The sequence below is a fragment of the Panulirus ornatus genome, chromosome 63 (assembly GCF_036320965.1).
Source record: "Panulirus ornatus isolate Po-2019 chromosome 63, ASM3632096v1, whole genome shotgun sequence".
NCBI classification, from domain to species: Eukaryota; Metazoa; Arthropoda; class Malacostraca; order Decapoda; family Palinuridae; genus Panulirus; species Panulirus ornatus.
In genome coordinates this window covers 3,799,464-3,814,083 of record NC_092286.1, presented here as the reverse complement: position 1 = coordinate 3,814,083, position 14,620 = coordinate 3,799,464, and the positions used below count along the sequence as shown (strand labels likewise).

At 45.5% G+C, this 14,620-nt stretch overlaps 1 protein-coding gene across 1 annotated transcript; it reads right to left on the bottom strand.

The window, feature by feature from the left end:
- Positions 1–333: 333 nt before the first annotated feature.
- On the bottom strand, positions 334–13,354 carry LOC139746046 (U-scoloptoxin(01)-Cw1a-like). Its single transcript, XM_071656867.1, has 5 exons — positions 13,302–13,354; positions 8,635–8,734; positions 3,464–3,586; positions 2,180–2,259; positions 334–961 (listed from the first exon to the last, which is right to left on the bottom strand). Exons 2-5 carry the CDS (start codon positions 8,731–8,733, stop codon positions 802–804), a joined length of 462 nt encoding a protein of 153 aa, XP_071512968.1. The 5' UTR covers position 8,734; positions 13,302–13,354; the 3' UTR covers positions 334–801.
- Between the last annotated feature and the right edge of the window lie 1,266 nt (positions 13,355–14,620).

Below are 14,620 nucleotides of genomic sequence, written 5' to 3'. Positions count from 1 at the left end.
GCGCTTTTGAGTTCATTTGATGTTGATAAAACTTGTGGTAAAATTCTCATAAAATAGACGTGTTTATAATGAAACTGGTATTTTTTTTGAGAATCAATTAATTTTGATAATACAAGACACCAGTTGCAACAATTAGGAAGATGTGTTCAATGAAACAAATTGATGTGCTTTTGCAGATAATTTCGTTATGAAAACTTTCATGTAAATGTTTCAGGAAGTTGAAATTGACATTTTTCACGTATAAATCTCTCAACCTTAAGTATAAGTGTATAGTTAATTCTTTTTACTTTCAACAGATTAAGCAGGTTAGAATACTTGTAAATCACACATAAATCATCATTATTATTGAGCAAGTTTATTGTAAACTGAATAGCTCAAGGGAGTGGGGGTTATCGGCCTCCCCTCTTGAACAGGCTACAAACTGATTGCATCCTCTATGTACATTGTTTTGCTTTTCTTATCCCAGTTGGTCATTAACATGAAGCAAAGCCAGCATACATTAGGAAAGACGAACTTACATCCACCACATCACCAGAACAATACAAAATTTACAGTAACATGTCACTGTTGGCCATATTTAGCAAGGCGGTGACTATGAATATAGCAAAGCTTAACCATATCTTTTCCGTATGTACTTAAATGGTAAATAATTTTGCCAAACCAAACCAAACCTTATTATAACATCTCCATTTAACGTGTAAGGAATAATGAAGACTGTGTCATGATTCATATTACAAGAGAAAAATCCATCGCAATGCCAAGCAGTTGAAGGTCCGGTGGTTCAGTTGCTGGGTAACGTGTCTATACGTCACCGGTCTCGGTTGCCTCCTTCTCCTTGACTTGCTCAGACCTTTTCAACGGGACAGCTTCAGTGGTAGTGTTCGTCTTGTAGAGGTTTTCGTTAAGGTGGTAGTAGTCGGGGGAGCTGGAGCAGTCCACGTTGTACCACCAGTCGCACACCCTGCGGGAGGGATCACACCAGGAAAAGTTATTGATGTCAACACTCATGGACTCGCTTCTCGTCACTTCAGATCATGTCTAAATTCGAAAGGGTAAAAAACACATGGAAACAAATGAAGAAACCAGTTTAGGCCATATTTCTTTCTCATAGGGTGATCGAGGCACTAGATATAAAAATCACGTTGAAGATAAGCAATGCCGTGAATGTTAGTCTAGGAAAACATCTTGCCAAACAACAAGCGAAGAGGAACAAACAAATAAAATGATTGATTTCAAAGAAGTTGAGAGAGAAAGCCATAATTTGCGTGGTCATCAAACTGCATTTTTCTTTAAGAACAAATGATCACTTCTCGCGTTGTCATACAAGTATGATGTTTAACTGGGTTAAAGAATGATGTGTTATGAAAACTATACACATTTCATGGAGGGTTTGATACAAATTACCGTAAAATTAACATCTTGTTCCAGCGAATTAGTTTCAGTCACTGTCAATTGTACAGCAACAACATTCATATTATATCAGACCAAAACTTATTATAGAATGACAAATATCGCATAGGTTACAATAACTCAACACATCTTCTACAAGATGATTCACAGCAGTTAAAAGATAGGATTGTGCAGGATAAAGCTCTTAAGTGTCTCCATTGGTGATATTCAGGTATCCTCAAAACTGGAATGATAATGATACACTGCAAAAATTATGGTGATAGATTGTTGATGATTGCAGAAAACAAGAGTTTTATCTGATCATCATCATAGCCTAACTTTATGTGATGTTTTCCGAAGCTGTTGATGTATGATGTCGGCCGACGAACCCGTTGAAAAGAATAAAGTAAAGTCAACCCGTAAAGAGAGATGTTAGGAAAGTATTTGATACCGGATGTTGGTAGGTACACAGTAACAACAAACTGAGATAGAAATCAACAATGAGAGAATTGCTATAATCGTCCATTACTCAACACGAGAGCATACAGATACAGAATGGACAATATGATAATAGTAACCATCCAATTGTATCTTAAATGTTCTGTTTAAAAAAGTACCCTTACATGAAAATCGTAATTTAGAAAAGAAGAGGAAATACGGCCAAGGAAAAGAATATAACTACGTCCTGTGTACACACATGGATACAGGACAACTGTGCCCGTGTGAAAAAATTTGATCGAACTCAAGAAGATAACACTGAAATAAATAATAATGTTACAGCTGACCGTACCTGTATCTCTGGTTGTAGAGCGTCCCGTTGGAGCAGAGGAAAGAGTAATGCTGACTCCCAGTGACGCACCAGTGCCACACCTGCGGGAGCAAACAGCTTAGAAGGACAATCTTCATCTTATCTGCATTTCTACATTCTATCTGTTACCACTGTGTCTTGATGTCTGAACAATTCTTAACGTTTATGTATATTTCTATATCAGTTAGTGTTTTATCATATCCTGCCATGGTACATTATATGGTTGTTCCTGCGTGTGGCTGTGGATACATTCATGTTGATAACTGTAGAAAAATACACGATAGAAATTTCATAAATCCTAAGTATATTCTGTGGAGGTGATGAACGGATGAAGGTAAACATCTGCGTAAATGTGTGTATCTAATTATATATTTGGAGGTGTTTTACATAACACGGGGGAAAACAGTATCAAGACGAACTGATTTTTGCCAATAATGAAATCAATCTTATTTCTCGTACATTTCAAATCGTGATGGAACGTCTGGTCACGCAGCAGGCACTATCTTTGCCTAATGTCAAGACGAGAGTTAGATATAAGGAAATAAAATGTAGAAATTTAATTGCTTTGGTAATTTGTCTTTGCTTTGTGCAAATATTTTATGTATTTGAACCTCCAATGCTTCAGCACTCCGTAGATACAGTACTTGTAAAAAAAGAAATAATGTGTTAACTCCTACATGTACGTACGTGCGTACTCCAAAGTTCAGTGAGTAGTTCGTCACCTCTACAAATGGTTGTTACCAAGTGTGTATGAAGTCTTTATCATGTGCTGTTCTTGAGTTATTGTAGTGACAAGAGTGCGTACACAGACGTACAGAGGGACAGGCAGATACTCTCTCTCTCTCTCTCTCTCTCTCTCTCTCTCTCTCTCTCTCTCTCTCTCTCTCTCTCTCTCTCACACACACACAAAGTCATAACTATCATTCCCCACTTTTCTAAGGTTAGTGCTAGGAACTAACGAACTACGGCATCATTTGCACACATTCATTCTCCAGCGGTGCGAAACCAGAGCCTACGATTTGCAGCCACGAGCCACTCTCGTCACCTGAAGCACCTTGGGGTCCTCACCTTAGCCTAGGACTCACCTGAAGCGCCTGGGGTCCTCTCCTCAAACCAGCACTCACCTGAGGCACCTAGGTCCCCTCACCTCAGCCTAGGACTCACCTGGAGCACCTTACCTCAACCTGGGACTCACCTGAAGCATCTCACCTCAGCCTGGGGCTCACCTCAAGCACCTGGGGGTCCTCATCTCAGCTTAGGACTCACCTGGCACTGGGCCTCAAGATCGGCGTAGTAACCATCTATCCTCCCGTTGCAGGAAAAGGTCAGTCCAGGGGGCACTTCGGAGTAGGTTGGGAAGTCTACGCCCGGTGTTCCTACACCAGTGTTCTGCAGCAGGGAGAACGTGGTGGAGGTCAGGTTTACACGTGCCTCTTCAGACTTGAGTGTGTTCGGGAAGGAGGGAGTCGAGTCCACCCTTCCCTGAGGCTCAGTGCAAACATACACGTAAGGAAAGTGGAGGGAGAAGTCCGGCAGAGCAGGACCCCCTGTAGATACGCCCCTGTCAAGTGACAGCGGTGACCGTATGGCGAGGGGGTGGGGGTTAGGGGTGGTTCGGTCGGTCAGAAGACAATACCTGATCCAGAAGCAGCTCAGGACGTTGTCGAGGGACGGACGAGCTGGTCATAGTGAGGGGATACTTCATGTCTGTTTTAGATGGGAAACGGAGTTCACGTAATGTTTCGCGTGATGAAGTACGTACGTTAACCTCGTGTGCCAGTCATGTGCTGGGTATAAAGACTTATGTTAAGATTGTTTATTGGTTATTTGGGTATATGGCCCAGCAAGTGCCAGAGTCGTTAAGGCTGTCAACATCAAGCCACAAACACCAATGGAAATATCGTGAACAGGCCTTACATGCCTCCCTCGCACACACCATTCCATACATTCTTCCGCCACTTCTCTCCCTCCAGGTGGTCTTCTACTCTGTTTCCTTCTGTCACATGTGGTCTTCCCCTCACACCATGCATGTTTGTATTCATGAACTTCTTATATCAAATCTACAGGAGAGGTACTATGTCTATACCTACGTTTAGATCAGAATTTTTTTTTTTTTGTCTCTCCTGATCAGTGACTTACAGGAAAAATATTTTACAATTTTCAGTTTTTCCGAGATCACCTGCGTGAGCAAAGTTTTCCAAACAGACTTCGTATTTCAAATCTCTTGAATCGAATTGTTCTGTTCTTTCGAATTACCACCAGAGACAAACATTGTCAGAAGTGAAAAAAATAGGAAACCTTTGGCCACAGTGTATCAGGGTTGATCATCTGGGGAATATTATGACATATCATTGTGCAAGGACTCGTTCATCATATACTCCAGATAACATCCTCTATCATGCTGGAGAAGAAGACTTACCGTTAAGTTTGGCAACGACTCAACGACGTCAAGTGACAGTACAGGTTCCCAGTACAGTTAAAATCATGGTGGTCGGAGGCGTGATACATTGTTGCCTGGGGAATTGATGCATATTATGTGCTGTGATTATACGTTTTCAATCTGTATTTTTTACGATTGATAAAGCGTGATTTATACAGTTGTATAGAGCATCTCCTTTAAACTGAGCTGTAGTTAGCAATGTTGTGAGTAAGCTCAATAGATGAACGCATTTGTGTGAGTGTAAACAAGTACAAACTGGTTGTGGTGATGGCTCCAGACACGAGAACCGCATCTGAATATCTCTTAAGAACGAGGAAGGTCAAGCGCTCACGAGGAATGACGAATGTCACCCTGGTGGGGGTTCAAAGTACCCCTCCAGGGGTCGCTCAAGACAACGACTCTTTTAATGACCAGTTGGGTCGTGGATACCTTCTAGTGGCTCCGTTGAAATCCCCGGCACGCAGACATAATAACATGTAAATAAGCAAATAGATGAATTAAATATACATTATTATTATTTTTTTATTATACTTTGTCGCTGTCTCCCGCGTTTGCGAGGTAGCGCAAGGAAACAGACGAAAGAAATGGCCCCCCCCCCATACACATGTATATACATACGTCCACACACGCAAATATACATACCTACACAGCTTTCCATGGTTTACCCCAGACGCTTCACATGCCTTGATTCAATCCACTGACAGCACGTCAACCCCGGTATACCACATCGCTCCAATTCACTCTATTCCTTGCCCTCCTTTCACCCTCCTGCATGTTCAGGCCCCGATCACACAAAATCTTTTTCACTCCATCTTTCCACCTCCAATTTGGTCTCCCTCTTCTTCTCGTTCCCTCCACCTCCGACACATATATCCTCTTGGTCAATCTTTCCTCACTCATTCTCTCCATGTGCCCAAACCACTTCAAAACACCCTCTTCTGCTCTCTCAACCACGCTCTTTTTATTTCCACACATCTCTCTTACCCTTACGTTACTCACTCGATCAAACCACCTCACACCACACATTGTCCTCAAACATCTCATTTCCAGCACATCCACCCTCCTGCGCACAACTCTATCCATAGCCCACGCCTCGCAACCATACAACATTGTTGGAACCACTATTCCTTCAAACATACCCATTTTTGCTTTCCGAGATAATGTTCTCGACTTCCACACATTCTTCGAGGCCCCCAGAATTTTCGCCCCCTCCCCCACCCTATGATCCACTTCCGCTTCCATGGTTCCATCCGCTGCCAGATCCACTCCCAGATATCTAAAACACTTCACTTCCTCCAGTTTTTCTCCATTCAAACTCACCTCCCAATTGACTTGACCCTCAACCCTACTGTACCTAATAAACTTGCTCTTATTCACATTTACTCTTAACTTTCTTCTTCCACACACTTTACCAAACTCAGTCACCAGCTTCTGCAGTTTCTCACATGAATCAGCCACCAGCGCTGTATCATCAGCGAACAACAACTGACTCACTTCCCAAGCTCTCTCATCCCCAACAGACTTCATACTTGCCCCTCTTTCCAAAACTCTTGCATTTACCTCCCTAACAACCCCATCCATAAACAAATTAAACACCCATGGAGACATCGCACACCCCTGCCGCAAACCTACATTCACTGAGAACCAATCACTTTCCTCTCTTCCTACACGTACACATGCCTTACATCCTCGATAAAAACTTTTCACTGCTTCTAACAACTTTCCTCCCACACCATACATATACATATACATAAATATACATACATATATATATATATATATATATATATATATATATATATATATATATATAAATATATATATATATATATATATATATATATATATATGTATATATATATATATCGGGATATATACATATCCCGATATTATTTACTTTTCTATCTCCCAAAATACAAAATCCCTTCACGTCTTTCAGCATAATCGGGCAAAAAGTAGATATCAACAGATGAAAACTTTGTATACTTTCTGTTGCAAGTGACGTTGCTGCTCAGGCATGAAGATAGCAGTAAAGAATCTCAATCTTGAATATCATATGAGGATCTGTTTCACGCATGCACGGGCGGCCAGGGATCAAACTCGCATAAGTTCGAATCCTGGCGGCGGCAGCCGGTCCACAGTTCACCCAGCTGTTCAACCTCCCTTAGGAGCTGGTCGAGAGAATGGTTACCTGGCATTTGCTAAGGTGTGTGTGTATGTATACATACATAGGAGTAAATACACGGTACATACGTACAAGGTTAAGAGACGGGGCAACACTAGTGGAAATCTCCCTCCCCGCAACACACAGATAATGATCACAGGTTTGGGCGTGACGGGCAGGGGAGTCTCCTCCACCAGGCCTCGTCGGGCGGAGGTTTGACCTCCTGAGGAACGCGGGTTATGGCCTTCAGTGGCGCCGTTGCGTCTTGCCCGCTGTAAACGGCCCTTCAGGCGCCATTTCGGAGAGCGACAGACACGATGAAGGGAGGCCACCACCAGGCCCCTGACTATGGTCATCAAGACACACGTATATCACATCACGTCCTCTAATAACGAGGATTCGAACCACCTACCATTGGTGTGGATGGTGGGTAAGCTAACGACAAGAGTATGCTGTCTGGGCAGCGTAGCTTAGTCATGTACCCAGACTCCACATAAATGGAAGGGGGTTCGAATCCTTGCTGTCAAAGGGTATTATGTGTTTTATGAAAGGTCGCGCTCATTGCATTATATTTGTGAGTGTATATATATATATATATATATATATATATATATATATATATATATATATATATATATATATATATATATATATATATATATATATATATATACAGTATGAATGAAACCAGGTAATGTGAAGAGTTATACGATGTAACTTGTGTAATATTTCCATGCAGGCCTCAAAAGACCTGTGGAGGAGGTGGTGAGATACTAATGAGGAAGGTCATAGGGATTAGAGGAAGGTCATAGGGATTAGTGAGGTAGGTCGTAAAAATCAGTGAGGAAGGTCGTAGGGATTAAAGGTAGGTCGTAGTGATTAGTGAGGTAAGTCGTAGGGATAACGAGGTATGTCATAGGGATTAGTGAGGTATGTCGTAGGGATTAATGAGGTAGGTCGTAGGGATTAGTGAGGTAGTGGATATCTCCTTCACTGCCACATATTTGTAACCATCTATTAGACGTAATGATCCTCTGGCGGAGACAATTGCTGGCGTGGCGGGGGCTGGGGGCCTACTGCTGAAGCGTCTGTTATCTGGTCAACAAAGTCTTCATAAATCCAGGTGTTGGTGTGGAGGATCGCTCTCCAGCCTCACTGGGCGGACCAGAGCTGCTTGAGACTGAGGTAAAGAGGACGAGGAGGAGGAGGATAATAACATGGCTAGAGGCAAAAGTTTACTTACGATATTGAAAACCAGTTGTAAGTTGGCGCTAACATACCAAACGTACTGACAGGAAATCATGAACAAACAAAAATGCGAAGGTATTTGCACAATTGTTGTTATGTATTAAAAACGCTTCTACTTCAACATGGTTTCAGTGTTAAGATTCATGGAAATGTATTGTTAAATCGCATTGTTATCGCGGGCGCTTGATGCCGTCGCTCGCTGATTCATTATTCACAAGTACATACTGATGAACAGACAATGATATCAGAGGCTATATAAGGTAATGTCCTCAGAACCGGTACCGGTCGCCGGCTTCTCTAGGCTCTGGAACCGGCATGACAACAATAGAACGAGAATGTTAAATACCATTGCGGAAAGGCAAGGGAAAACAAGGTTGTGCTTGGGGGAGGAGGGGAAGCCACAGGAACACCAGAACCTTTCTATAAAGTAATCCTAGGCTAGTTATAAACAAGATATATAGACACATTTTTCTGTCAGTTTATCTTCATATAAAAGATGAGTCAAAGTAACGAAAAGGAGGAGATAAGAAAGAGTGAGGAGGATTACAGGAAACAACGATTCTAAAAAACTAGTTTTGTACTCACCAGGGAGGCGGCGGGGACGAGCAGGGAGGCGGCGACGACAAGCGAGAGGCAGGACGTGGCCATGACCAGGAGTGACCCCGTAGAGGACATGCGGAACATTCTGTTGGCAGAGAAGGTCAGATCAGGGCAGGTGAGGCACACAACCCGAGGGGGAAGAAGAACAGGATAACCTGGAGTCACTTGAGGTCAAGAGGAGGGACATGTTAGCACTTCTGGTGAGGAAATAAGACTTTGTCTCGAGTCGGTGTATGATGTCTTACGAGTTCCTTCTGCCTCTGAATGCAAGTGGAAAACAGACTGATCTCGCCATAATTAGTTGATTATATTAAGAATGTCAAGATCTTTGATAGTTTTGAATGTCTCTATCAAGTCTTCGCTTGACGTACTCTTCTCTGATGTAAGTAGGCTTAGGTCATCTACACTTCTGTCGAGGATTGTGTTTCTCAGTCCGGAATTCAACTCAGCTTGCCGCTATACTCTCCCAGTTCCGTGTCTTTCTCTTTCCTTTTAAGGTGACCAAACGTGACCACAGTATTGACGATTGTGACTCACTGTTAACTTGTAGAAGAGAAATAGTTTCTTGACCTTGGATTCGACTTCTTATCAGTGTAGACTATAATCTATCTACTCCTACGAATTGTGTAGATGGCTTTAGAGCAGTGGAGATTATTACATCTAAGTCACTGACTTGAAAATACTCACCTCATCTTCTCTTCACCACTTCTTTGCCCGTCACCACCTTCCCACTTGCTCGCCTGACTGATGCTCAAGGTTGTCCTATCGTCTGAATATCAAAATCCATACAGTGGCTTGTCTTTTCATCTTCAATGTGTAGAATTTTCATATCGATATTGATATAAAATTTGTCAGTAACCTGTGAGGTCAGTTTGTATGTTTGTCTTTACCAGCTTACAGATGCTCATTTTCTGCTTTGGCTCTACTTTCTAAATTAGTGTCGCCTGCCAAGTTTAGTAGCCTACAATGTATTCCATTATCAGTATCACTGATATATATATATATATATATATATATATATATATATATATATATATATATATATATATATATATATATATATATATTATTTTTTATATTATACTTTGTCGCTGTCTCCCGCGTTTGCGAGGTAGCGCAAGGAAACAGACGAAAGAAATGGCCCAACCCCCCCCCCCCATACACATGTATATACATACGTCCACACACGCAAATATACATACCTACACAGCTTTCCATGGTTTACCCCAGACGCTTCACATGCCTTGGTACCAATTTTGATCCATATGGCACATCATTTCCTACTTCGAGCCGTTCAGAGGCCCGACCGTTAACATTTCTCTGTTACCTAACCATATTTCTAACCATCAAAGTACAATACCATCTGAACACTGCAACTTTATGTTTGCGAAGAATATTTCAAATCGGATCTATGCAGCGTCTCCGACTGGGGAAGCAGGAACCTGGTTCAGTTCAACATTATAAAAACACAGATGCTACCAGTTCATCTCTCTGAATGCCACTCGTCTCCTGTCATCAGATTTCAGAAAGCTATAGTGAACGTTGCGCTAACATTAGCATCTTAAGAATAACCACATCCCTCACTCTTTCCTGGAAACTCCCACATATGGACTTTATTAAAACTGCCTCGCAAAAGGAGGAGTTGTTTCATAGTTACTGCAGTTACTCTTCTTCTGAGAACTTATTCTACCTCTTCATAGGTGCCATTTGGCCCAGTACAGTCTACATTATATATAAGGGTGGCTTTTCTTCCACCTCCTCTTCAATCAGCGGAATCCAAAGCCTTCCACTCTTTTCAACTCTTTTGTTATTACCTCTGCTCGATCTTCACCTCCAGTTAGTTATGATGTTACATTCTTCCCTCTGTTCTAAAGGTGAATCTATGGAATTTTCTTCCTTCTTTCACAGAAGTACCCGTGGAGTTGAAATGGACTTTATTTTTTTCATATCTCCTTCATCCACGCAGACGACATGGTTTATATTGGTCAAACTTTTCCTATTTCGATTACAATACGAAGGAGAAAATATTAGTCATTACATTTGAAAGACATTATGTATGGTCCGTGCATACTGCATGAGACGACTTCGCTTGATACTAGGAGGAAATTTCGGAAAGGAAATTGAGCTGGACGAGAAGTGTGAACACTGGGAGTCAGATGGCGGCTTGCTGTCGGACCTCCGTCTTTCATATGTCGTGGGTGGTGGGGAAGGAGGTGGGGTGAGGTGGGGGGCATCCATTGCCCTCAGTGGGGTTGGGGGGGGGTGTTGAGAATCCTGCGGCAGGGGGTAACTACCGGAGGTGAGTTCAGGGACCCCACGAGCATTGTGTGAGACGCTGCCAGTGGCCACCACTGCCAAGAGGTGGACAGTCCTACACCCCTCCCCTCCCCCTCCCCCACCTAGAGGTGGCTAACCCTGACCCCCTACCAAGCGGTGTTCAGCCTTGCCAAGAGGTGGCCACTGCAACCCCTCCCTACCTAGAGGTGGCCACTGCAACCCCTCCCTACCTAGAGGTGGCCAGACCGACCACCCTACTTAGAGCTGGGTAATTCTGGTCCCCCAACCCCCTAACTAGAGGTGGACAGGCTTGCCTAGTGGAAGATACATCGATAAGGTAAGTATGGCAAAAGAGAGAGAGAGAGAGAGAGAGAGAGAGAGAGAGAGAGAGAGAGAGAGAGAGAGAGAGAGAGAGAGAGAGAGAGAGAGAGAGAGAGAGAGAGAGAGAACAGGTTCAGGAGTGAGACACAGTATATTCTTGGAGTGAGAGAAGAGCACATGATGAAGGTAGTTCATGGAGAGGTGGAGGCTGTTAACATACCTGGGGAGGTTCACAGGTAGTGATCACACTAAACACTCAAACGCTTCCTTCCGGGAACACACGAGGAACAGTTATGATGAGCGGAAGCGGCCAGCATTGTCCGACCAGGCGAGGTAGATTCTGCTGACAAGAACTACAACGCAACCTTGGATTATAAACTGTGACCACGCTGGAAGTAACACTGTAATACAGAGACGACCCGCGTTCACATCGACCGTGATCAATGACGAACGGGTCGCGACACTGCCTCATCCCACGCACCTGTCCACGCCTGCTCTCCTCCCACCCCCACACACACCTGTCCTCCCACACCTGCAGGACAGAGACCGTGGAACCTTATACATATATATGCTTTAAGGTCGTTCCTGTCTTGCACGTTGTATAGAAACACCTTCCTTAGTCAAGGAGGAAATGAACAGAGCAACAAGACAGCTACACACCACGACCCCTCTCGCACGGGGTAGCGTCATTAACGGTGGTTGTCCCCTGAGGTTTTTACGCGTTTCCCTGAGGGTCAACGGCACCAGAGGTGGTGCCCCCTGAGGTTTTCATACGCTACCCTGTGGGACAGCGACACCATTGGTGGTGCCCCCTATGTTGTCACACGTTCCCCTGCGGGATAACATCACCAACGGTGGTGCCCCCTGAGGTTTTCACACGCTACCCTGTGGGTCAATGTCACCAGAGGTGGTGCCCCCTGAGGTTGTCACACGTTACCCTGTGGGACAAGATCAAAATTGGTGGCGCCCCCTGAGGTTTTCACACGTTACCCTGTGGGAAAACGTCACCAACGGTGGTGCCCCCTGAGGTTTTCACACGTTACCCTGTGGGAAAACGTCACCAACGGTGGCGCCCCCTGAGGATGTCACGCGTTACCCTGTGGGAAAACGTCACCAACGGTGGTGCCCCCTGAGGTTTTCACACGTTACCGTGTGGGAAAACGTCACCAACGGTGGTGCCCCCTGAGGATGTCACACGTTCCCCTGGGGGACAACGTCACCAACGGTGGTGCCCCCTGAGGATGTCACGCGTTACCCTGGGGGACAACGTCACCAACGGTGGTGCCCCCTGAGGATGTCACACGTTCCCCTGGGGGACAACGTCACCAACGGTGGTGCCCCCTGAGGATGTCACGCGTTACCCTGTGGGAAAACGTCACCAACGGTAGTGCCCCCTGAGGTTTTCACACGTTACCCTGTGAGAAAACGTCACCAACGGTGGTGCCCCCTGAAGTTGTCACACGTTACCCTGTGGGACAGCGTCACCAACGGTGATGCCCACTGAGGTTATCACACGTTACCCTGTGGGACAGCGTCGCCACTGGTGGTGTCCCATGAGGTTATCACACGTTACCTTGTGGGAAAACGTCACCAACGGTGGTGCCCCCTGAGGTTATCACACGTTACCCTGTGGGGAAAACGTCACCAACGGTGGTGCCCCCTGAGGTTGTCACATGTTACCCTGTGGGACAGCGTCACCAACGGTGGTGCCCCCTGAGGTTGTCACACATTACCCTGTGGGACAAGGTCAAAATTGGTGGTGTCCCTTGAGGTTGTCACACGTTACCCTGTGGGACAACGTCACCAACGGTGGTGCCCCCTGAGGTTGTCACATGTTACCATGATGGACAACGTCACCAACGGTGGTGCCCCCTGAGGTTGTCACACGTTACCCTGTGGGACAGCGTCACCAACGGTGGTGCCCCCTGAGGTTGTCACATGACCCCAGGGTGTGTACTTACGAGCACCGTGAGCCCTCATGGCTGTGCAGCCTCCTGCAGGCGATGACGGAGGACGTGGGCAGTGATAGGCTCTTGGTGGCGTGGGTTACGTACCTGTTGGCTGAGGTTCAGGGATGGAAGGAGGGACCAGTACTGTACTGGTGGCCGAACTTATCTTGTATATATACCTCAACCCTCCCTCCGCCACGCCCCTCTCCGGCTAGACCCCTCCCACCAGCCCCCACCCCCTCCTCCCGTTCCTCCACCACACCACGTCCCTCACCACCCATCTCCTTCTCGCCGCCCAGCCAACCCACCCAGCAACTTCCCCTGGCTGTTGCTCCTGCATCAGGGCTGCTCCTCGCTCTAACATATCACCAACAATGCAGTTTTGTACACTATTGCCCAGTGTAACAAGACCTCAGGCTTATACTCACACTTTCCTCGTGAACATCCAAGGTAGTATATTTTGTGCCGGAGGGAGTGGTGGGTGGATGGGTGCTTTCTGGTCTACTACTATCCTGTTTATACCACAAATCATATCATAACCTCAGGACACCACTACTGTCCTCCAGCAGATAACCTGGTCATGGACGGTCAGGTCTCCTGTGATCTGTCCTTCCACTGTACACCAGTTGAGTGCCACCGTCCACGTTCCTCCCTTCGTTATGTCTCCTGTTTCTTGAGGTTCCAGAAGTACCATGACGTCATAGGGTGGCCCCTTTCGTGCGTCCCAACCTTCCAATACACCAGCACCCCCCCCCCCCCCCCCCGCCCCATCCATGTTATAGTCTTGAACTGTTGGGGAGGAGTGTCTCCTCCCCGGGGTTCATCTCCCCCTAGATCGTCCCCTCCCCGGGGCTCATCTCCCCCTAGATCGTCCCCTCCCCGGGGCTCATCTCCCCCTAGATCGTCTCCTCCCCGGGGCTCATCTCCCTCCAAAAATGTATTGGTCAATTATGGTCGTAAGGTAGTCCAATATACCTACCTTTTCAGTGCCTGGATAAGAAATATCAAAACAGATTGTTTGCGAATGATGATAAACAGTTGGATGTGAGGTTGTGGGCCTGGCACGGGAAAACGTAGCCACGCCCACCGCCTGCCGAGTGTGACCTCGAAGCCAAACTCAGGACCTGATGGTGGAGACGAGAGAGGAACGCGTACTCCAGGGGCAGGGAAGGTGTTCAGAAGAGGTAAAGGGGCAGATAAGGGTTTCAGAAGAGCTACAGGGCAGCACATAAAGGGTTTCAGAAGAGCTACAGGGCAGCACATAAGGGGTTCAGAAGAGCTACAGGGCAGAACATAAGGGGTTCAGAAGACCTACAGGAGCAGAAAAGGGGTTTAGAAGACCTACAGGGGTAAGAAAGGGGTTCAGATCTACAGGAGCAGGGAAGGGGTTCAGTTGACTTCCAAGCGTAGCAGGATGGCAGGGG

Bases quoted from the DNA above. Each gene is read 5' to 3' on its own strand.
- LOC139746046 (XM_071656867.1), bottom strand. From the start codon at position 8,733: ATGTTCCGCATGTCCTCTACGGGGTCACTCCTGGTCATGGCCACGTCC. The intron at 2,260-3,463 runs GTGAGTCCTAAG...TTGCTCCCGCAG, and splicing joins ATCTTGAGGCCCAGTGCCAG to GTGTGGCACTGGTGCGTCAC. The intron at 962-2,179 runs GTACGGTCAGCT...TCCCTCCCGCAG, and splicing joins CTCTACAACCAGAGATACAG to GGTGTGCGACTGGTGGTACA.